The 21,841-nt window shown below is 40.6% G+C and overlaps 1 protein-coding gene across 3 annotated transcripts; it reads left to right on the plus strand.

The window, feature by feature from the left end:
- Positions 1 to 4,908: 4,908 nt before the first annotated feature.
- LOC131317881 (nuclear pore complex protein NUP62-like) lies at positions 4,909 to 15,130 on the plus strand. Of its 3 annotated transcripts, XM_058347565.1 has the most exons (5): positions 4,913 to 4,994; positions 5,110 to 5,194; positions 5,708 to 7,317; positions 14,242 to 14,570; positions 14,633 to 14,910. In XM_058347565.1, the coding sequence occupies exons 3-5, from the start codon at positions 5,844 to 5,846 to the stop codon at positions 14,759 to 14,761; spliced, it is 1,932 nt and encodes a 643-aa protein (XP_058203548.1). In that variant the 5' UTR covers positions 4,913 to 4,994; positions 5,110 to 5,194; positions 5,708 to 5,843; the 3' UTR covers positions 14,762 to 14,910. The 3 variants fall into 3 exon arrangements, with proteins under 3 accessions (XP_058203546.1, XP_058203548.1, XP_058203547.1); XM_058347563.1 differs by having other exon boundaries at positions 4,909 to 4,994; positions 14,242 to 15,130; XM_058347564.1 differs by lacking the exon at positions 4,913 to 4,994 and having other exon boundaries at positions 5,016 to 5,194; positions 14,242 to 15,130.
- The last annotated feature ends 6,711 nt before the right edge of the window (positions 15,131 to 21,841 follow it).

The raw sequence follows: 21,841 nt of genomic DNA on the forward strand, positions 1-21,841 counted from the left end.
GTGGTTCTCCATCCACCAGGTTCGCCTGTGGAGCGCGACGCCTGGGGTTCTTGCAATTTCTTGCCATATGGCCAGGCTTGTTACAATTGTAACACACAAATTGGACAGAGTCCGTGTTTCGAGCCTGGCCTCCAGAAGGGGGTAACTCTTTGTTCTGATTTGGTTTTCCGTTTCGGTTCTGGTTCTGATTTGGCTTCGTAATTCCTCCTTTCGGCTTGAGCACAGCCGAACTGTGGTTCTTTTTGTTTGCAACAAAGAGAACCTCATCCTTCTGATCCTGTTTCCGTGCCTCCTCCTCAATTCGGAGCCGAACAATCAAACTTTCCATTGAAAAATCTTTTGACTTATGACGGAGATCCTTTTTAAAGTCTTTCCAACTAGGAGGCAGTTTATCAATAAGAACAGCAACCTGAAATTGTTCACAAATAGACATGCCCTCAGTAAGAATTTCATGTGCAATTTTCTGTAAATCGTGAGCCTGGGAAACCACGGATTTTTCATCAATCATTGAAAACTTCAAGTAACGACTAACAGCATATTTCTTAGTTCCAGCCTCTTCGGTGTCATACTTTTTCTGGAGGGCATCCCAAAGTTCTTTAGCGGAGTCAAAGGTGGAATAATAATCGTAAAGCTCATCAGTCAAAGCATTCAGAATATAGTTCTTGCACAAAAAATCTTCATTGGTCCATTTAGAAATTTCTTTGGTGTTTTCAGTAGTAGGAGGATTCGCAGCAACAGGTTTAGTCGAATCACAGTATGCAGCAAGTTTTTGAGTAGTCAGAAAGAAAAACATCTTTTGCTTCCAACGTTTAAAATGCAGCCCCTCAAATCGAAAAGGTTTGTTGATATCAGTAGTGGTAACGGAGATCTTGTTTTCAGAATCCATGGCAGATTGAAATCGTCTTAAAATTGTTGTATTGACTGCTTAAAAACAAGAACGGATTACCTCGAATTCTGCTATTGAAAACAGAATACCAATTTGTAGAACGACGGCTGGGTTGAGTCGCGGACTAGGTCGCTTTCTTTAAGACGTTTCGCGGCTCTGCCCAGGTTGTGCAAGCAGTTCGTCAATGCCCCGCCGTCCCCAGGATAAAACAGCCCAGAATTCAGTACCTCTGCTCGGCTTTCTCTGTACGGAAGAAAAACCGAAAACAAAAACACAATCGACCTATTGCTCGAACTCAGGAAACATTTTTGGGTGGAAGAGAGAGTTGTATTTCTCTGTTTCAAACCAATTCCGAAAGTCTGCATTTATAGGTGCAGGCTAGGCTTGATTTTTGGAAGCAAAAATCAAATCCAAATCAAATTGCTTTGATTTAGCACATGTTTTTTAATCAATCCGAAAATCAGTCACAAATCAAAATCCCACTGATTAAGCACATGATTTAAACACGTTTTTCTTTCTTAGTCAGATGGCTTTGATTGATCAGTTTTCCGTTTTGAAAAAGATTGACTGAAAACGTGCTTAATTATTTTAGCAAAAACGTGGGCTTTACTAGTACGTGCGCGAGGCTCAAATCCCGGATTTGCACCCCCCCTGCGCGATTAACTCGTGACGCACACCCGGTTAACTGGTTTCCGAATCAGTTTTCCAAATTGCCGCCCATTTTCCTGAGCGCGCGAGACCTCTTCTTGGGTCCTCATTCACAAATCCATTAGTGTGCAAAGTCATTTAAAGTAGATAAAACTTTTGTGACTAGCCAATGTGGGACTAGTGAAAAACTCAATGTTTTACAAATACACACCCAAGTTCCAACAATCCTTAAGCTTGCTATGAGACGGTGCAGTTTTAATTCATGAAAGAGATTTTAACATGACTTCAAAAATTAAGTTTTTTTCCCCAATAAAATGCACGTTTTGTTGGATCAATTTTGACATACGTGCTCCTAACAAAATGATCGTTAATATTTCAAAAGTGTTATAATAATTTTGCAAAAATTATTCTGTAAAACTAATTGAGAGCTACGAAACAAGATGCAGATGCATATAAGAAATAGGAGAAATATTGCTCCCTCTGTCCTAATTTATTGATTTCTTTTGAAAATTTTAACTTATTAAGGAAACATCAGTATTGCATTTGTCTTATTTTTTTTTCTCTTTTTATACCCTTGAAAAGAATCAAAACATCATCATTGCATTTACTTTATTTCAAAAAGTACGAATAAAAGAGTAAATTCATCACTTTTTGCTAATCACTTTTTAATTGGAACAATATTTTTGGCTCAATAAAAAGTACTCCAGTACTTAAGAGTGGTTTTGCAAAATAAGCTAAATGACTTATTTGTTTATCTCCATTCAAAAAAAATCGCATTTATTAGTTTTTTTGTCGATTTTGTTGAAGATTATTACTTTTGCATGACTAGACGAATCTAAAAAGTTAAAAATCACGACTAAAATCCATTTTTTTGGGTTTTTTTTTAAACATAGACAAAAATATTAGGAAGTAAATATAGGTGGCTAGGTGTAATTCGTGGCGGCCAAAAGTAATTATACTCGGCCATGTGTAATTTGTGGCGGCCAAAAGTAATTATATGCGGCCAGGTGTAATTCGTGGCGGCCAAGAGTAATTATAGGCGGCTAGATGTAATTTGTGGCGGCCAGGAGTAAATATACGCGGCCAGGTGTAATTCGTGGCGGCCTAGAGTAAATATACGCGGCCAACTGTAATTCGTGGTGGCCAAGAGTAATTATACGTGGCCAGGTGTATTTTGTAGCGGCCAAGAGTAATTATATGCGGCCAAAAGTAAATATACGCGGTCAGGTGTAATTCGTGGCGGCCAAGAGTAAATATATGCGGCACGAACAATTTTTTCGTCTTTATTCAAAAAAATTAAGTTTTAATTGTAATTTTTTACTTTTTAGATTTCTCTCGTAATAAAAAAAGCAATAGTTCTAAAAAAAACGACGAAAAACTAACAAATGCAATTTTTTTGGAATAAAGACAAAAAAATAAGCCATTTTGCCAAACCACCCCTTTAATTAATAACAGAGCGGTTTTTTGTCTACTCATTTAAACATGAGCACCTCTCCGGCCGTCGGATTGCAATTTCAATAAGTTAGGACTGTTGAATTGAATCATTGATTCCAATCTATGCTTGTCTGTCCAACCAGTTTCCTCTTCTCTATCGTGTTTCCTCTTCTCTTACACACCTCTCCAGCCTGTCTACCCAGCAGGGCTTAAGTTCGATGAGTTTTCAAGAATGAAGATGGATGGCACAACAATAGAGCTAATGGAAGGGAAATCACTGGCCTATTCATTTATCAATCAACAGTGAGCTCATTAGGTCGGGAGAAAAGGGAAAAAAAGGGAATCCCGTTCCGCTGAGGTTTTTATTTTTTAATATAAGTACTTATTTTTCGTTTTACAAGATTAGTTGTTCTCTTACAATACATCACTTTTAACTCAAATAAATATTTATTTTAAAAGTAGAACACACGGGTTTGTTCATTCCTCGCATTTCCAAGGAACATGCTTTGAGTTCGAGATCTCATGGAAGAAGTGTCTGACTCATGTTGTAACTTGTATAACTACTAACCCTTTATATTCTACTTATTATCTGGCGGGAAAAAATAGAAAGAAATAAGCTTAAAAATTAGCTGGTTGTTTTGGACCAGTGTATGGACAATAACACTCTGTTTTTTCCCATTTGCTTTTGCTTATTCTTGATTTCGGAAATTGTGGAAAGAAAGAAACAGAAAAGAAGATGGAAGGGAAAGAAAGTGAAGGTGAATTGTAAAACTCCATTTTTGGCTTTTTCCTTTTTTGTTTTCAAAGAAAAAAAGAAAGAAAACAATTAGTACTTATTATTAGCTCAACAAAGAAAATAAAGAATGGAAGGAGAAAGAAAAAGGGAAGGAAATGTGAGACAAAAGAGCATTTAGCTTTCCTTACCATTGAAGGGAGAAGAGTTCAACTTTGTTCTCTGAAAACTGACCAGAGGACTTATCTTTTTTGCCAATTACTTTTCTACGAGAACAATGTTTCTAGCATAGTAGAAAGCGTTACTACCTCCGTCCCAATTTAGTTGTCACTTTTTGGAGTTCGTGCCACTTTTCAATTGATTATATCTTGTAATTTATAATGTTTTAGGTGATTTTGAAAACATTGTATTATAGAACAAATCGAGATCTATCAAACAAGATCCATATTGAATATAAAATTCATTACCAATTTAAAGATATAACTAATTTTTTTTATCCAGTTAGAATAGAACTGAAACAAGTAAATTGGGACGGAGGGAGTACTTATTAAACTAATACTCGTACCAAAATTCAGACCGGAGAGAGTAAATCTATCTATCTATCTATTAATATCCTATACAAATGTAATTGAGTCACACAAGCCTCCAAACCCCCGATACTAATTTCTTAGATTTTTCATTTTTTTAATTTTTTTTCAAAATTGGGAGAGAGAATGAGAGGTAGGGAGGACGTGGGGGAGAGAGAGAATGTGTGAGAGAGAGAGAAGAAGGGAGAGCTTTTTGGAAAATTTACAATTTCATTTTATTAACACAAAGAATGATATAAAAATCAATACTTTTTTTAGTATTTGTTTTATTTATCTTATATGTTTTATAATTGCTTGTTGATTTGAACAATACGAGGCTTCTAAATTCCAAATATCAAACTTCATTTATTATCCTATGTTTTTTTTTTCCCTTTAATTATATTTTTCTAACGATGTATTCGTTCGATGTACGAGACTAACAAAACTCACATTAATTTTTTTTTAAATTATATTTTCTATCAATTACCGGCTTACCTGTTTTTTAAAATCTTCCTTGCTAATAGCAGAACTCAAAAAATACAAATCTCTAATAGCAGGGCTCAAAAAAATACCAATGTAAATTTTTTTTTTTGGTCACGTGCACCAAACCAAACGAGTACAACGCTAGTTATAAATAGCAAGTGTTTTAAAGTTTTTTGGTTCTGATCGAACGACGAAGACGAATGAATATATGGAGAAGAAGAAGAGAAGATCGAAGAAGAAAAAGGTAAATCTCTCTCTCTCTCTCTCTCTCTCTCGTTCCGTACGTATAGCAGATACCCGAACCCTTGATTTCGAACTGTAATGAAACACGAAGGATAACAAGTTCTTGACTTATGCAGGGTTTTTAACTGCCGCTTTTACTCGACGTACGTAACGCCTCCTGGGTCGGAGCTATTGCGTGATGGAGCGCTGTGTATGAGGGAGGTATTGTCCTTGTTTCTCAACTGTGCTTCGATTTCTAGAGCTTTGACTCAAAAGACGGAACCATTATTGTTTGTTTGTTCTATTTTTTCTCCCCTCTTCGTGTGAATGTTTATTTTTGTTTGCAATCTTTGATGCAATGAAGCCGATAAAAAAAAAAAAAAAAACTTTGATGCAATGAAGTTGGAGGTTACTGTTTTGGATTTTTGGGTAATGCGTTTGTAAATGTTTTGCAATCCCAATTTATGTTTTTTTTTTCTTTACTTGCTTTCTTCCAGAGGGTTTATTCTTGGCTTCGTTAAGTTGTGGAATTAGGGCTATGGACCTAGGAAATTAGGGCTTCTGTTGTAGCTCTGTAGTACAAATTAGGGCTTCTGTTGTTGCTCTGTAGTTCTAAAAGTGAATCTTTGTGGCATTCCACTTGTTTAGTAATTTGACTATAGATTCCTGTACCAATGCTAGTCTTTTTGGCACTATGTTCAAACATGATCTGAAATTGTGTCTAAAAAATTGCAGATGCGGGAGAAGTAATAAATTCAAGGACCGAAGTTTTGAGAAAGAGGGCACGAGTTCCGTTAAATACTTAGTAAGTGGCTATAGTTCAAGAGTTGCACGAACAAAATTAGCATTGGAGATAAGACCATATTCAACAATGTCAGGCTTCTCATCCTCATTCTCTTCATTATCCTCCCCTTCCCCATTCTCCTTCGCAACCTCCTCCTCTTCTTCCCCCTTCGGCTTCTCCTCCTCCTCACAAAACCCTACCTCTTTTTTCTCCTTCTCTCTCAATCCCTCTCCAAACCCTACCTCTTCCTCCTCTGCCCCCTCTCTCTTCGGAACCACCACCCTGCCCTCATTGGCCGCCGCCGCCACCCCTTCCTTCGGCTTCGGCTTCTCCAATCCTCCGGCCCCGGCTTTGTTCGGATTCTGCTCCTCGGCAGCTTCTTCCGCCCCTTTGTTTGGTACGGGTGCAGCCTCATCCCCATTTGAGAATTCAAGTATGTTTTCAACTGCTCCAAAATTGTTCGGATCTACTACTCCCAGTTCCATTTCAAGCACCGGTGCATCGGTTTTCGGGTCTTCAACCACATCAAATTTGTTCGGAACCAGTACTTCGACTCCCACTCCCGTTTCAACACCCAGCACGACTGTTTTTGGGTCTTCAATTACTCCAAACTTGTTCGGAACGGGTGTTCCCAGCTCTGTTTCAACTGGTTTCGGGTCTTCAATTACTACGCCAAACTTGTTCAGGTCTTCTGCTCCCAGCCCTCTTTCGACTACCAGTACAACAACACTCTTTGGGTCTACCACTCCGGGTCCGGTTTTGACTCCCACTGCCAACTTGTTTGGGTCTTTTGTTGCAAATAATTCAGCTTCTACCGGTCCAAGCTTGTTTGGATCAGCTTCTACTGGTACTACTGATGCTTCTCCACTTGCTTCTTCCAATTTGTTTGGAGCTGGTACATCCGGTGCAACTTTATCTTCTTCTCCGTTATTTGGGTCTTCAACTTCGGCTTCAACCGCACCTTCTTTTCCTAGTTTGTTTGGGTCATCTTCCTCAAGTTCAACTTCGTCTTCACCTTTTACCTTTCCAGCCACTTCGGCAATCTCTTCTTCAACAACAACAACTGCGGTTTCATCTTCATCAACAGGCTCGTCGAATTTCTCCTTTGGGATGCCAGCATCTTCTTCTGGTTCTCAATCTTCATTTGGGTTTGCAAATGTAGTTTCTAATGTTGGCACGGGCACAAGCACTCCAGCTGCAAAACCCACGTCCATAGGCTTTGGAACTTCTTCATCTACTTTGTTTTCTACCATCACAACCACCACAAGCGCTTCAACTCCAACCGCCACAGTAACCTCATCTTCTGCTCCTACTACTATTACTACTGCTGCTTCGGTGGCTCCTGTTCCAGTATTTGCCCTTAGTTCCTCATCCTCAACTACTGCTTCAACAACAGTTGCTTCATCAACCCCTGCTATTACCTTTCCAAGTTTTAGTAGCACCACGAGCGTAGCTGCAACCTCGGCCACTACAAGTTCAATTCAAAGTTTTTCACTGTCTAAACCACTGACCCCGGCCTCATCCTCACAAGCCCAATTGACGACTGCTTTGCCCCTGTTTGGTGAGTTTGTTTTCTTCTCGATGGTTAATACTGTATGGAAATCTGATTCTGGATGTAGCGTCGGAGCTTTTTAACTTGAATTACATATCCCACATTTTTTTAGTTGCAAATTTTTGTGCCTTGTTCTTATATTGTTGTTAGTTGAACTTGTTTTAATGGAGCGGTTGACAGTGGACAAGTGTTGTTGATAACTTTATATAAACTAGAAGGACATCTATACCTGTGGTACTTGCTTTGGAAAAAATAATTCAAAGCAGCAACACATCAAATACTTGTATCTAGTAGCCCGTGAACTCAAGTCAAGTTACAGTTGTCAATTTGTTGAAAGGGAAAGAATGGTCGGCAATTAGTCATCTGGATATGGTTCAGGGTTTAAGGTTTACATATTTCCGGACCTGTTATCTCATTGATTGAAGTTGTCCAGAGTTCTTTGCAATGTTTATGAGAGTAGGCATAGGTGTTGGAGAGGGAGAGGGAGATGTTCATGGAGTGAGTGCCTGTAATGCTACCTGTCACCCGTGGATGCTTGTAGTAGCTGCAAAAGCCCCATAAGGTGTTGGCAGTGCAAAGTTGTCATAGCATTGGTAAGGAGATCCAACTAGGCCAAGAAGACGCACCCATTTTTGTTGAGATGCAGGTTGAAAGCATATCTAGTGTCACCTCCAATTCTTTTACTGGTATGAAGCAAGTTATTCAACTGTTCAAGGAGCTGAAAGCCAAACTTCCCTCGTGTTAATTTCATCTATTGTTATCAGTGAGCAATTGTATGCGTAAGTGATGCAGGGAAGCGTATGAACTACGGAACAATCGTACAACAAGAAAAGTCACAAACAATATGGTTTAGAGAAATGCTCTCTAGACTCTTTTTAATTCAATATCAATAACAACTGTCGGCCCTTAAGGCTTACAACTTATTAAATAGTGCGGAAAAAACCCTAACCCTAATTGATTCGTCCAAAACGGAAGCTGAATCAATCAAAAGTAAAAATTACCAAAAACGGAAAATTGCCTAATTGATTTGTCCAAAATGGAAGCCGAAACAATTATTAAAAGTGAAAATTACCAAAAACAGAAAAATTCGGAATAATAACAAAACTGAAAAAATAGACCAAGTATTAGTGAATATTCACTGGTTTCCTTTTGCTAGTAGTGAATATTCATTGGTTTCCCTTTTGCTATGGTTTTGCCATCCTAGGCTTGAAATGCCTAAGATACTCCTCGGCCATGGTGTCTGCATCATCCTCCCCTTCTAAAATGAAATTCGCCCTCGAATTTGCATGATCATTAGACGAACTATCACCCCGGAAAGGAATCAAATGCTTGACATTAAATGCATCGGCTGTACGAATATGGCTGGGAAGTTTCAATTGGTAAGCATTTAGATTTATCTTCTCAAGAATCTCCACAAGACCAATCTTACGAGCTTTGAGCTTGTTGTACTCCCCCTCTGGAAACCGGTCTTTGGTAAGAACGGCATAAACGAAATCACCAACCTCAAACTCCACCAACCTACGCTTCTTGTCCACAGCCTCTTTATACTTTGCAGTAGTACTGTGCAATGTTGTTCAGTGACTTTGTGAATCTGCTACAAACCTTTCATAAACTCTTCAGCTTTACCATTGTTGCACTTCAGATCGGGAACAGGAGTCAAATCAATCGGAGCACGTGGATTGAATCCATATACAATCTGGAAAGGAGACAGACCCGTGCTACGGTTAACAGAACGGTTGAATGCAAACTCAGTTTGGCACAGTTTTTGATGCCAACTCCCACGATGGTCCTCAAACAGGCTATGAAGAAGATTGCCCAAAGACCGGTTCACCACTTCAGTCTGCCCATCCGTTTGGGGGTGATAAGCCATGCTAAAATCCAGATTGGTGTTGGCCAATCCCCACAAACAACGCCAAAAGTGGCTCAGAAACCGTGTATCACGGTCAGAAACAATGGACTTAGGCAACCCGTGCAAACGATTAACCTCTGAAAAATATAACTGCGCCACCTTTACTGCATCCGTAGTCTTCTTGCAAGCAATTAAGTGGGCCATCTTTGAGAACGGATCCACCACCACAAAAACAGAATCGTTCCCACGCTGGCTGCGCGGCAACCCCAACACGAAGTTCATACTGACATCGGCCCATGGCTGAGATGGAATGGGCAATGGCATGTATAAACCAGCGTTAGTGGCTGAACCCTTCGACACTTAACAAGTATGACAGCCCGCAACAAACTTGTAAGCATCTCGCCACAACGTCGGCCAAAAGTACGAGGCTGACACCAATGCATACGTCTTATCGCGGCCCACATGCCCTTCATCGTGCAGTTCTTTAATAATCTTCAAACGAAGGCTCGAATCCGGAACACACAACGCATTCCCTTTGAATAAAAATCCCGTTGCTCATGGAACTCAGGGCAACCCCCACCTATGAGCTCTTCAAGCACAGTGGAAAAATACGGATCAGCCACCAATAACTCATGAAAAGCATCAAAACCTATTACATTGGTTCACATGAGAGTCAAGAAATTTGCATGGCGACTGAGGGCATCAGCTACCCTATTCAAAGCACCAGACTTGGGCTTGATGGAGAATGAAAACTGCTGGATATACGCGGCCCATTTGGCATGCCTATTGGTCAACTTGTCTTGCGAGTTGAGGTGCTTCAATGCCTCATGATCAGAGAATAATATAAAATCACTATGAATGAGATAGTGATACCAGTGCTTTCAATGATTGGACCAAGGCATAGAACTCCACATCATAAGTGCTATAATTTAATTTTGCGCCATTCAGTTTCTCACTAAAATAGGCCACCGGCTTGGAATTTTGGCTAAGTCGCCCCAATCCAAACCTTTAAAGCATCACAATGCAACTCGAAAGGTTGCGAGAAATCCGGCAAGATCAGAATAGGGGCAGAAGTTAGCTTCTGCTTGACCGATTGGAATGCTTTGGTGGCCTCTTCACTCCAAGAAAACCTGCCACCTTTCATACAATCTGTGATAAGGGCCATTATAGTGCTAAAATGGGGTATAAAACGATGATAAAATGCTGCAAGTCCATGGAAACTGCGAACATCGAACAGGGTCCGCAGTTGGGGCCAGTTTCGAACTGCCTCAACCTTACACTCGTCCACTGAAATACCATCCTTGGACACAACCTACCCAAGGAAAAGCACCAAATTTGTCATGAAGACACAATTTTTAATTGCCCCGAACAACTTCTCCGCTCGCAAGACAGTGAGAACCTCCCACAAGTGCTGCATATGTAAGTCCAGAGTGGCACTATAAACCAAAATATCGTCAAAATAAACCACCACAGATTTACCAATAAACGGCTGAAATGACTGGTTCATCATCCTCATGAAAGTGCTCGGCGGATTGGAGAGGCCGAATGACATAACCATCCACTCGTAGATCCCCTCTCTGATTTTGAAAGCCGTTTCCACTCATCCCCCGGCCTAATTTGAAGCTAATGGTAACCGCTCTTCAAATCTAGCTTTGAAAACACCTGTGTGCCACCCAGCTCATCCAGGAGATCATCCAACCTGGGTATTGGAAAGCGGTATTTCATAGTGATCTTATTGATGGCCATACTATCTACGCACATCCTCCATGTGCCATCTTTTTTGGGAGTTAACAGGGCTGGGACAGCGCAAAAACTAAGGCTTTCCCTGACAAAGCCCTTAGTCAGCAGCTCTTCCACTTGGCGTCGTAGCTCCTCATGCTCTCTTGGGCTCATTCAGTAGTGGGGCCGGTTTGGTAAACTGCAACCCGGAACCAGATCAATTTGGTGCTAGATATCCCGCAACGAGGGCAACCCTTCGGGCAGCTCATCCGGGAACACATCCCGAAACTCTTCCAAAAAGGGCCTAATCATTGTTGGAACATTCTAATCAGCTGTCAGTTGAGAACGTTCCCACGTGACCAGTACAAATACCACCTTGTTTACCGACAACTCCTCCTCAAACTGTGCTCTCGTTAGAAGGGTGGTACCCTCCCCAGTTTGTGGTTTGGGTACAGCTTCTTTGGAAGGCAACAACACAATCTTCGTACCACCAAATGACAGGGCATAAGTGTTAATGCCACCGTCATGTGCAACCTTGCGATCGTATTGCCACGGCCACCCCAACAAAAGGTGGCAAGCATCCATCGCCACATCATCACATGAAATTTCATCCCTGTACTTAGAACCAACAAAAAAGGCAACTAAACGTTTAGTAACTTTAACCTCATTACCTTTCTTTAATCGTGACAGCTTGTAGGGATTGGGATGCACTTCCGTCTTTAGCCCAAGTTTTTGGACTGCCTTTTCTGCCACCGCATTCTCGCAGCTCCCTGAGTCGATCACAAATCGGCACACCTTGCTCCCAATCGTGCAAGTGGATTGAAACACGTTGCTACGGAGCCACGTATCGCCCTCGGTTTCACGAGGGGCATAACACAGCCGATGAACCACCAATAAGGGTCCAGAATCCCCAGCAACCTGTTCTACGTTCTCCTCTTGCGGGGCTAGTTGAAAGGAATCGTCATACACCGCATCTTGGTCATATGGTGCATACTGATCACTAATAACCCCCTCAGTATCCACGAACTAAGCTTTACCTGGCCTATCACCCTTTCTGCACTCAATGGCACGGTGACCTGGTTCACCGCACTTAAAACACTTAGAACCGACAGTGCCCACCCTAATTACTGGCGGCACCGTAGGGGGCGGATTACCAACTGGCTTCACCGAGGCGGGATTGGCCGTGGGCTGGGCGACAATGCCCCAAGGAGTCGCCATGGGTTGGCGGTTGGCCTGCTTTTCCAGTTGTAACGCCCTCTGATGGGTATCTGCAACAGAATATAACTCGAACATGTTTAGAGTAAACTGAAACTGTTCGCGCAATCCACCCACATACCTCGAAATCAACTGCTCGTTTGTTTCTGCTAGGTCATTGCGGGTCACCAACTGATAGAACTCGGTGGTATAATCATCCGAATTGGCGGAGATTCTGCAGCCGCTGGTACATCAAACGAGAGTAGTTGTGGGGAAGAAAAGCCACCCGCATCTTTTTCTTTAACTTCTCCCACGAACTAATCTTGTCTTTGCCTTGTCGAACACGAGATTGTTTTAATTGCCGCCACCATGCCTCAGCCCTACCCCAAAATTTGGTAGCGACACCCGTCTATCCGTCGGAACTTGCTTAAACTCCATAATCTCGTCAATAGCTGTAACCCAATCAAGGAATTCTTCTGGCGTCAAACCCCCCTGGAACTCAGGCAAATTGATCTTTAAACCAGCGTCCCATTGTCGAATGTTGCGATGATCAGTCACGACCTCCATGCCTCTCCCCCTTGGTTGATAGTAACCACCACCACCAGTCCTGCCAGCACCGGTAGCGCCTACCGCGAAAGGGTTTTTAGCATCTTCACTATTCGTATCATCGTCCTCCTCTTGAGGCTACCGATTATACCGATTATATGGGCGATGGCGAGGTGGATTTCCCCCAACAACTAGTGCCGCAATCTGGTTAGTCAGGGCGCCGACCGCATCCACCATACCAACCATATGATGCTCCAATTGTTGAAATCGCGCCTCTATTCGCGCCTCCTGCGCTACGTCATCCCTTTCATAGACATCATCCACAGGAGTTGTACGACCGCCTCGTCCCCCTCAACCTCCAGCACGTCCTTTGGCCATAGTCAAGATTGGAACTCACGCTCTGATACCAACTGGTGCAGGGAAGCGTATGAACTACGGAACAATCGTGCAACAAGAAAAGTCACAAACGATATGGTTTAGAGAAACGCTCTCTAGACTCTTTTTAATTCAATATGAATAACAACTACCATGCCCTTAAGGCTTACAACTTATTAAATAGTGCGGAAAAAACCCTAACCCTAATTGATTAGTCCAAAACGGAAGCCGAATCAATCAAAAGTAAAAATTACCAAAAACAGAAAAATACCTAATTGATTCGTCCAAAACGGTAGCCGAATCAATTAAAAGTAAAAATTACCAAAAACGGAAAAATTCGGAATAAGAACAAAACTGGAAAAATAGACCAAGTATTAGTGAATATTCACTAGTTCTAAAACCCAGAGGGGTATTAGTGAATATTCACTGGTTTCCTTTTGAGAGGGGAATTAGTGAATATTCACTGGTTTCCTTTTGCTAGTAGTGAATATTCATTGGTTTCCCTTTTGCTACGGTTTTGCCATCCTAAGCTTGAAATGCCTAGATACTCCTTGGCCATGGCGTCTGCATCAGTAAGCATGGGGAGCAGGTTGAAGATTTTTGCTACTAAGGCAACAAACTTTGAATTGGTGGTCAAAGCGGTTCTACACCAGAATATTCAAACCATGAAGACTTGGCTTTAAATGAACTGCAACTTATTCCTGAAATTTGTCCGTGTTGGAGTCAGAATGTGTGGCTAGCAGTTGTGCTAGAGGCAGTTTGGTTGATGAAGTTTCTTTTGGTGCCTTGGGGAATGACTTGCAGATAAAATCTTGTGTTGTGATGATATGGAACTTTTAGCATATTCAGGGGATGGGGATCCTGATTATCGTTACATGCAAGCACATGTGATGTTCGATTCCGTGGCATTTGAGGCTTGAGTGCGTGCGGGATGTGATTTTATAACCTATGTTCACTACCAAGATTGGGGACATAATTATCTAAAACTTTTTCGGAAATCGAACTAAAATACTTAATTGATTGTCCTATTTGTAATGTCTCTGTATACATCTGTCTTCACATACTTCATCTGATGTTCTGGACTGGGAAGTGCTTGGTTGTTCTACTGACCACTCACTTCATTCCACAAATGTCATGATACCGCCATGTTAACTACTGGTAGTGCCGCATGACTTAACTTCTTATGTTACGAAGGAAGCTTACAGAGTCAGAATTGTCGTACATGATAAGAGCAGTGGGTTTTTTACCAGGTGAAGATCTATTGAACGGGCGAGGTAGCGAGCCCTTGGGTGATTTTGGTCGAGGTGTGACTGAGAGTGCCATGGCTGAGGAAACAGGACACGGGGAAATTGGCACAGGAGTTCATTCTGGGGAGGTTCAAGCAGCAGAGGTACAGGCAGAACAGATGCAGGAGGACGCACCTCCTTTGATCCAAACCGACATAAGGATGCAGCCCGAAAGTATGGAGATCACCGTGGAAGAGGCAGCGTGGAATGCTGAGAAGCAGACAGTAGAAGAGGAAAGGGTACCGACTCCTCGTGAGGTGATCCGCAACTTCCCCACGGGTCACGTGGATGAGGTATGCTTCCCCCTTCTGAATTCCATCGCGCTGGTTCATCCTGAGACGTTCACCAACTTCAGGTGCCACTCCTTAGCTGCTGCTGGATCTTTCCTTACGATGCTCCACGACTCTGTCCGCGACTGGAATCAGACCCCCGTCCGCGCTTTCACTCCGGCAAAGGAACAAGAACTCCAAGCCTTAAGTCTTGATCTTGCACAAGTGGGCTTTGACCTTGGCTGGATGACTCAACGAGGGGCTGAGGTATTGGCTGCCAGGCAGAGGCGAGAGGTCCAAGAGAGGATCCGCGTGCTGACAGACAGGCTGGAATCCACGCGGAAGCAGGTGGCTGACATTGAGGGGGAGCTAGCTGAGGCCCAACTGGAAGATCTGGAGTTAGCCTCTGGAGCGCCCCATGAGTTTAACCCTGATGAGTCTGTTTTTGGGGGATTGTTGCCCCCGTAGCTGTTTTGTATACATATTTTGTTATTCAGTTAAATTCCGTATGACTATGTTTTGATAATATTTTTTTTTTGAGTTTTTAATTGCCGCACTCTTAGTACCAAGTTGTTTCATCTATCTTTATGCTTTTGTTTCGTACGCATTTTGAAAACAAAAAGGATAAGCTCTAACCGTTTATTGAATGCATAATCCGAACAATAAATCTTGTTCGTAATCTAGAGTACCAAAGACTCGCTGTACTTCCTTGAAAAGGAACAGTATCTGGCGCTTTAGTAGATGGTGCTCTCTTAGAACCCTGGCAAAGATATTTTGATGATGTGTTACTTTGCTTATCCTTTTGCAGGTGTACCACCTTCTACATCTGGTTTTGCAACATCCAGTGCCAGTGCTACTACTCTCAGACATCAACATCACTGACTGTTGCTTCTACTAGTGGGTTTGTAAACTTTATCTTTCTATCTTGACTTTATTTGACTTTAGATTTTGCTTTATGGAAGGAAAACCAAAATTCTCGTAATCTTCTGAATGTTATTATCTAGAAAAGCTTAAAAGCTTTACGTCGTCACTCGTCCTCTCTCTGCTCCTTCCATTTTAGTTCTTGAAAACTTACTATGTAGGAACTCGGTCGGAACTGTGATGTGGAAAGCCGTTAATCCGTTTGATGACATTGCAAGGCTTCCTGGGCCTTAACTTTGTTTTTTGGTGGTAATGTAGGACTACTTCAACTGTCAGCACTACAGTATCCCCTGCTCCAAAATTACCATCTGAGATCACTGGGAAAACTGTTAAGGAGGTACTTTTTATGGCCAATCTCCTCTTAATCAAATGATTCCCCCTTCTTTTTTTTCCCTTTGAACTTCTTAGATTGCTGCAAAACACTTATAGAATAAAATTTGCTAGTTTCCTTTGTGACTTCAATTTTCTTGTCTTATCCTTTGTTTGTTCTTTTGTCAGTTTCATTTTCTCCAATACGTTCGAAATTCTGCTATGTGTATTGTTGTTCAAGATTATAAAGGAGTGGAATTCTGAGCTACAAGAATGTACTGGGAAATTTCAATAGCAGGCTAATGCAATAGCTGAGTGGGATAAGAGAATCTTGCAGAATCGTGATATTCTTCTTAGACTTGAGGTGATTAACTTCATATTAATGTTGTCAAGTCATTTTTTTGGGTTTTATTTGGTGATTTTGATCTTCTCTATCTAACGATGTGTTTAATGTCATATCAATGCCTTGAAGTTGGCATTTTTAAATGACTTCCTAAATTTCTTCCATTAGTATTGCTTGAATTTCAAAAACTCATTGGATGTAGGATCCTTTATGTTTTATTGCCAATATATTGACGTGCTTCTAAAGGTTTGAGATGTTAAAGGTTAATGAGAATAATGAATGCAAACTCAGCATCATTTATGTCAAGGAATTGAGCTTGGAAGCCAAGTATCAAGAAATGACTTTATTCAATCCTGGTAGACCTGCAGGTTTAACCCAATTTAATCCCACGTACGACCAAAAATCAAAGCTAAGCGGGAAGAATCTTGGGAAGTTGGGAGTTATAACCTCGCCAAATAGGTGTATAAGCACTTTTACCTCATTTACGTGTTCTCTTGTAGTATCCCAGTGTAACTGGTATCTTGTTTGCATCCATAGGACTCTACTAACTGGAGAATGACTTGCCCAATTAATTATAGCTTACCTTGGGGTGATGGAGTTTCACTTACTCTTGGCATTCTTTCTTTGAGTTTGTTGGGTACTGTTTATGTGTTATGGCATGAGTTGAATGGTCACTGCTAACTTTAAATGTTTAAAACTGTCCAGGCCGAAGTGGCCAAAGTTGTTGAGACTCAATCAACCGTGGAACGACAACTAGAGCTTATTGAGACTCATCAGCAGGAGGTATCTTGATATGCAATTTGTTGATTATTTAGACATGGACTATTTGTTGGAGGAATCACAGTCTACGCAGCAACAAAAACCCATACCTACAATTAAAGTCTTCTCTTACTTATCCCACCACCTTAGGTTTAGTAAGACACTCTCGACCTTAGAATTTTTTGAACCTTAGAATTTTTTAAGTGATCTTGCTCCTCTTTCCCTGCTCCTACTTTGTGCAGCTAAGCTATTATCCCGAACCTAATAATAATGTGATTAAGTTCCTGCATGTTGTCTGATCTGCAAAATGCTCTCTATTTTCTTTGGTTTTGTTGTTAGGTTGATAAGGCTTTGTTAAGTGTGGAGGAAGAAGCTCAGTGCATTTACAAGGACGAGCGTAATGTGCTTCTTGATGATGAAGCAGCATCCACACGAGATGCAATGTATGCACTTGTATAGTTATCCATGTACACTACAGTTGCTTATGTTCTTTGCCTCTTTTAATATATTTCAGGGCTGTTTCCAGCCATTTTGAGAAATAAAATGGTTGATCAAGTCTATGGTTTTCTTAATGCATCACTCTTGAGTATCTCGAGTTTATACATAGCATTGTATGCGGGAAATAAAAAAATAATAATAATTGTTGCCTCTGTGAGAGCAGGATTTTTTATCTATCATTTTGTTTAATGTATCATACCAATCTAGGTTTGGCCCCACAGTGGGAAAATTGTTTGTGATGCTCTAAGGTCTAAACCCATCACTTTTCTTCTGCTGTCCAGCCTCTGATTACAAAAGTACTACCAAGCCATCCTTACTACTGCATTACATATTCCATTCTGGACACCCATTTTATTGTGTTTTTTTTATAGGTACATTTTATTGTGTCATATGGGAGCCATTCTTTTGGAAGTGTCCATGTAAAAACCGCTTGCTGAACTATTAGGGTGAAAGATGATGGCGAATGCATGTATAACAGGTGTTTGAGATAGTTGTCCTAGTTTTCAGTTTTATCTGGATTGGGAGCATTTTCTAGAAATTTCATTTCAGAAGTGGATTAGGTGTAGTTCATTGCACGTCTGCAGGATGGTTATGATGACTACTTCTCTTGGTGTGATTTCAGGTATGAGGAGCAAGCTGAAATCATAGAGAGGGAATTGGAACAGATGGCTGAACAGATCAAAACTATTATTCAGACCCTTAATGCCAACCAGGTAATGGCTGATCAGATGGCCTTTAGTCCATTGGTCTTGTCTCTTTCTGTGCTTCAATAGGCTATGCTTACCTGTTTGATTCATCTAGGGTGGAGAACTGGATGCTGTTGATGGAATGTCTCCTTTGGATGTTGTTGTCAGAATATTAAACAACCAACTAAGTTCCCTGATGTGGATTGACGAAAAGGTTAGTATCCCATTTCTTTGTAGTTTTTTTCACAAGTAGTGCTACTCTGGTGCTAGTATCTTAAAGTAACCAGCATTGATAACAAGGTAGTACTCCCTCTGTCCCTAAATAAGTGTCCAGCGCGCAAACCTAGACTTCACAAAACATGCATATTTTTTATTAAAAAATTTAATTTTGTTTCACAATCTTATAGAGCTCATTGCTATCTATTGATTTGTGAAAAAAAAATTAATTTTTTTAACAAAACAAATGCATATTTTTGAAGGCCTAATTTTGCGCGCCGGACACTTATTTAGGGACAGAGGGAGTATGATATTTAGCTCTAGTACTTTCGCTTTTATATTGGTCCATTTTGGTCGCTAAGGTGACTAGGTGAGATTTAAATTTGTTTTTCCTTGCTGTTTTGCTAACTAAAAACACTTCATTCTATATTGCACCACGAACGCATGAATTCGTATGTGGTCTATAATGCTTAATTTTAGTCTTTTTTCTTGTATGTGGAATATAATTCCTTGATGTGAACCGTTTCAGATGAAAATGACACAAATATAGTTCTGTAAATGTTTTGTTTCTGCTCCATTTGCTTGAAGGTGGACAGATTTTACTTCTTTCAGGCTGAGGAATTCTCATCGCGTATTCAAAAGCTTGCAAGCCAAGGTTCTGCTAACCGTGAATTGATTGCCCCAAAGTACTGGTTGAGTTGATCTCTTTTACGTAGCTATACATTTCATAACGCTTTTGGAAATCAACAAATTTAGTTCACTACTGAAGAGGTACTAGCATGCAATAGAGAGCATTCATCTTGGAAGTGGATAATGCTGTCTGCTCTTGGATGAAAACAGTTTTGCTACTTTTATGCTCTTTCTGGTTTTCTTTTAGACGTTAAATGTGTGTTTGGTGCTGTAGCTATGAAGTATGTCAAAGTAGTCTGAATCTTCCTACTGTTGTCAAAATTAGACAATATATATGGATTCTTATTTTGGCTGACGGCAGAATACATTTTCAGGACACGCTAAATTTGCAAATTCACGCGTTGTGTGGGATGGAGATGATTACATTGTCTGACGGCAAAATGCATTTGAAAAGGTAATATTGGACCGAAGCAAGAGAAGTGTATATTTGAGGTGGCTACTGACTGCGAATTATTTCTTAATAACCTGTAATGTTTCTGTTGGTGGTGGTTGAAGAAGAGCTGACTGTAAGAATACTTTTATCTGCTAGTTTTAGGACCATTTTTCTCTTTAAAAGGCTAGTGTGAATTGGGGCTTGTTTTGATGTAGTGACTTATTGTGCTGCTTCTTTAGAATGATGTATCTGTTGATGAAATGTTGCTCGAAACTAGCCAAAAGTTATGCTGTCTTTGCGCCGGCTCTATTTTCTTTGTACGATTCCAAGATCGAAACTCAACCTTAGTTGTTGGAAGTAGAGGGTTACGCTCAACCAAATCGTTACATTGATCAACTGGAGAGTTGCACCTTTTACCGGAGATATAGAGAATATTACCGAGAGATACAGAAGCAAATACCCTTATAGTTTCCAAGGTGTTTACCTGGCCAATCAGTGAGTACTCCTGGCTTATAAGTCGTACCTCTCTCTCTCTCGATCTCGATCGAATATGACAACATTCATTGTGCATTGTTGGAGTAAAAAATAAGATAGAAGAGGAGATAAAGAGAGAAGTATCGCTTCTATGCCAGGAGTACTCACCTATTGACCATTGAAACACCTCTGAAGCAGGAGTATAGATATTTACCTTCTGTTTTCTTCTATACATAAACTTTGGAAATTCTGAAAAGATAAAATGTTGGCAACATAATGGACGTATTTTTGGTAATAGAAGTTTTGCAAAAAGAACAGCTAAGCAGATAAGCCTCCCCTGATATGGGATCTCAATTGCTGATTGTGTATATACAGAAAAAGAAACTCCAGAAGAGAGAAATTAAGAGTAGGAGTTGGATTTTAACTTACCAAAACTCCAGCACGGTGTTGTGATTAATGATTTCGTTGCTTCTTTCTTATCGTAAATGTGCTGCAATTTGTCCTGAATGTTGAAAATTCATGCCCTTGCTTCTCGTTGCCATGCCGGCATTATTACAAAATTTTCAATCATTATTGAACCACAAACAATATGCATAAAAATGCTACAGACTTAAATAGTGACAACATGAAATATAGTGGAAAATGTAAAGAGTGGTGACAAAAATGGGCAAGAAATTGAGTGAAAATATGCAAAAAGAAGAAGAAAATCATATAATATAGATCATCTCGTACAAGTGTGTTTCTCTATTAACAAATTTATGATCCAAACACACGTTTACCCCAATGAATTTGTAGAAATTGCGATAACTTATTTTGTTTGGATCAACTCACGTTTATCCCCATGAATTTTAAGGGTTCTTTTTCCATCCTCCGACGGAAGCCTATTTAAAATGGGAATAAAACTTGACTATTAAGTTAAATAGTGTTGATGACACCTCTGAAGTCTCGATGCTAGCCTCCTCTCTCTCTCTCTCTCTCTCTCTCTCTCTCTCTCCATATCCTATTGGCTATCACTAGGGATGGCAATTCAACCCAATGTTTTGAATACCGTTTCAGACATGGTACCGGTTTTCTTACTGGTACGGTACGTACCGGTACCAATGAGATACTGGGTACCGTTTCAGATTTGCCGTTTATTTACAAATATGCATTAAAAATTATATTTCTAGTTATAAAATTAAGTTTTATTTGTATAGGCTAAAAAAAACATTAGGCTAAAAACAATTTATTTGTATAAATTCTGCAATTTCAATAAAAATTAGTAGGCTAAAAAAAAGACAAGAAAGGATAAAATTGTGTGCTTTGAATGCACACTATAACTTTTCTCCAAAAGTAAAAATCCAGCTTGTTTCACGTGATGTTTATCTTCCCAGAGATCCAAACCAGCTTTTTTCGTTTTTTTTTTTTTACACTCAAAAAGGGTGAGAGGCGGCCAGCATAATAGTTCCCCTTGAGTGTGACCATAGGGCTCCCTACCGCCAATGGAATTTACGGCTTTTTTGGTTCTCTCTCCATCTTCAAACTAGGGAAAACCACTGAAAATGGAGCAGGAAACAAGAACACAATCAGTAAAGAAAGATCGACCACCAAAGGTTCAAGAGGCGTGCAAATTTGAAGATAGAAGAAGACTTCACCAACAGATCGACCATTTTTTACGGTTCTCTGCTCCAATCTTCTTCTTTTCCCCTCTATTTCCTCTTTTTTTCCAATTGGTCTAGCTTTGCAAAATACCGGCCGAAATCGCCGGTAACATCATCTCATCCGGTATTTTCCGAAATCGCCGGTATTCTCTGGTGAGCACTGGTATTGAGACCGGAACAAGATTAGTGGTTCAAGTTACCGAATTCTGTCTAAAATGGTATGTACCGGGCGGTACCGGGCAGTTTATAACGGTATTGATATCCTTGATTCAACCCGCTTCGCCCCTGACCCGCCCCACCCCGCCCGGGCGGGTTTTGTTGTATTTTTGGGGGTCAGGGGAGAATTAATGAGCCTCGGTCGGGTTTGGTTCGGGTTCGGGTTCGGG

The sequence above is a fragment of the Rhododendron vialii genome, chromosome 2a, assembly GCF_030253575.1.
Source record: "Rhododendron vialii isolate Sample 1 chromosome 2a, ASM3025357v1".
In the NCBI taxonomy this organism is placed as follows: Eukaryota; Viridiplantae; Streptophyta; class Magnoliopsida; order Ericales; family Ericaceae; genus Rhododendron; species Rhododendron vialii.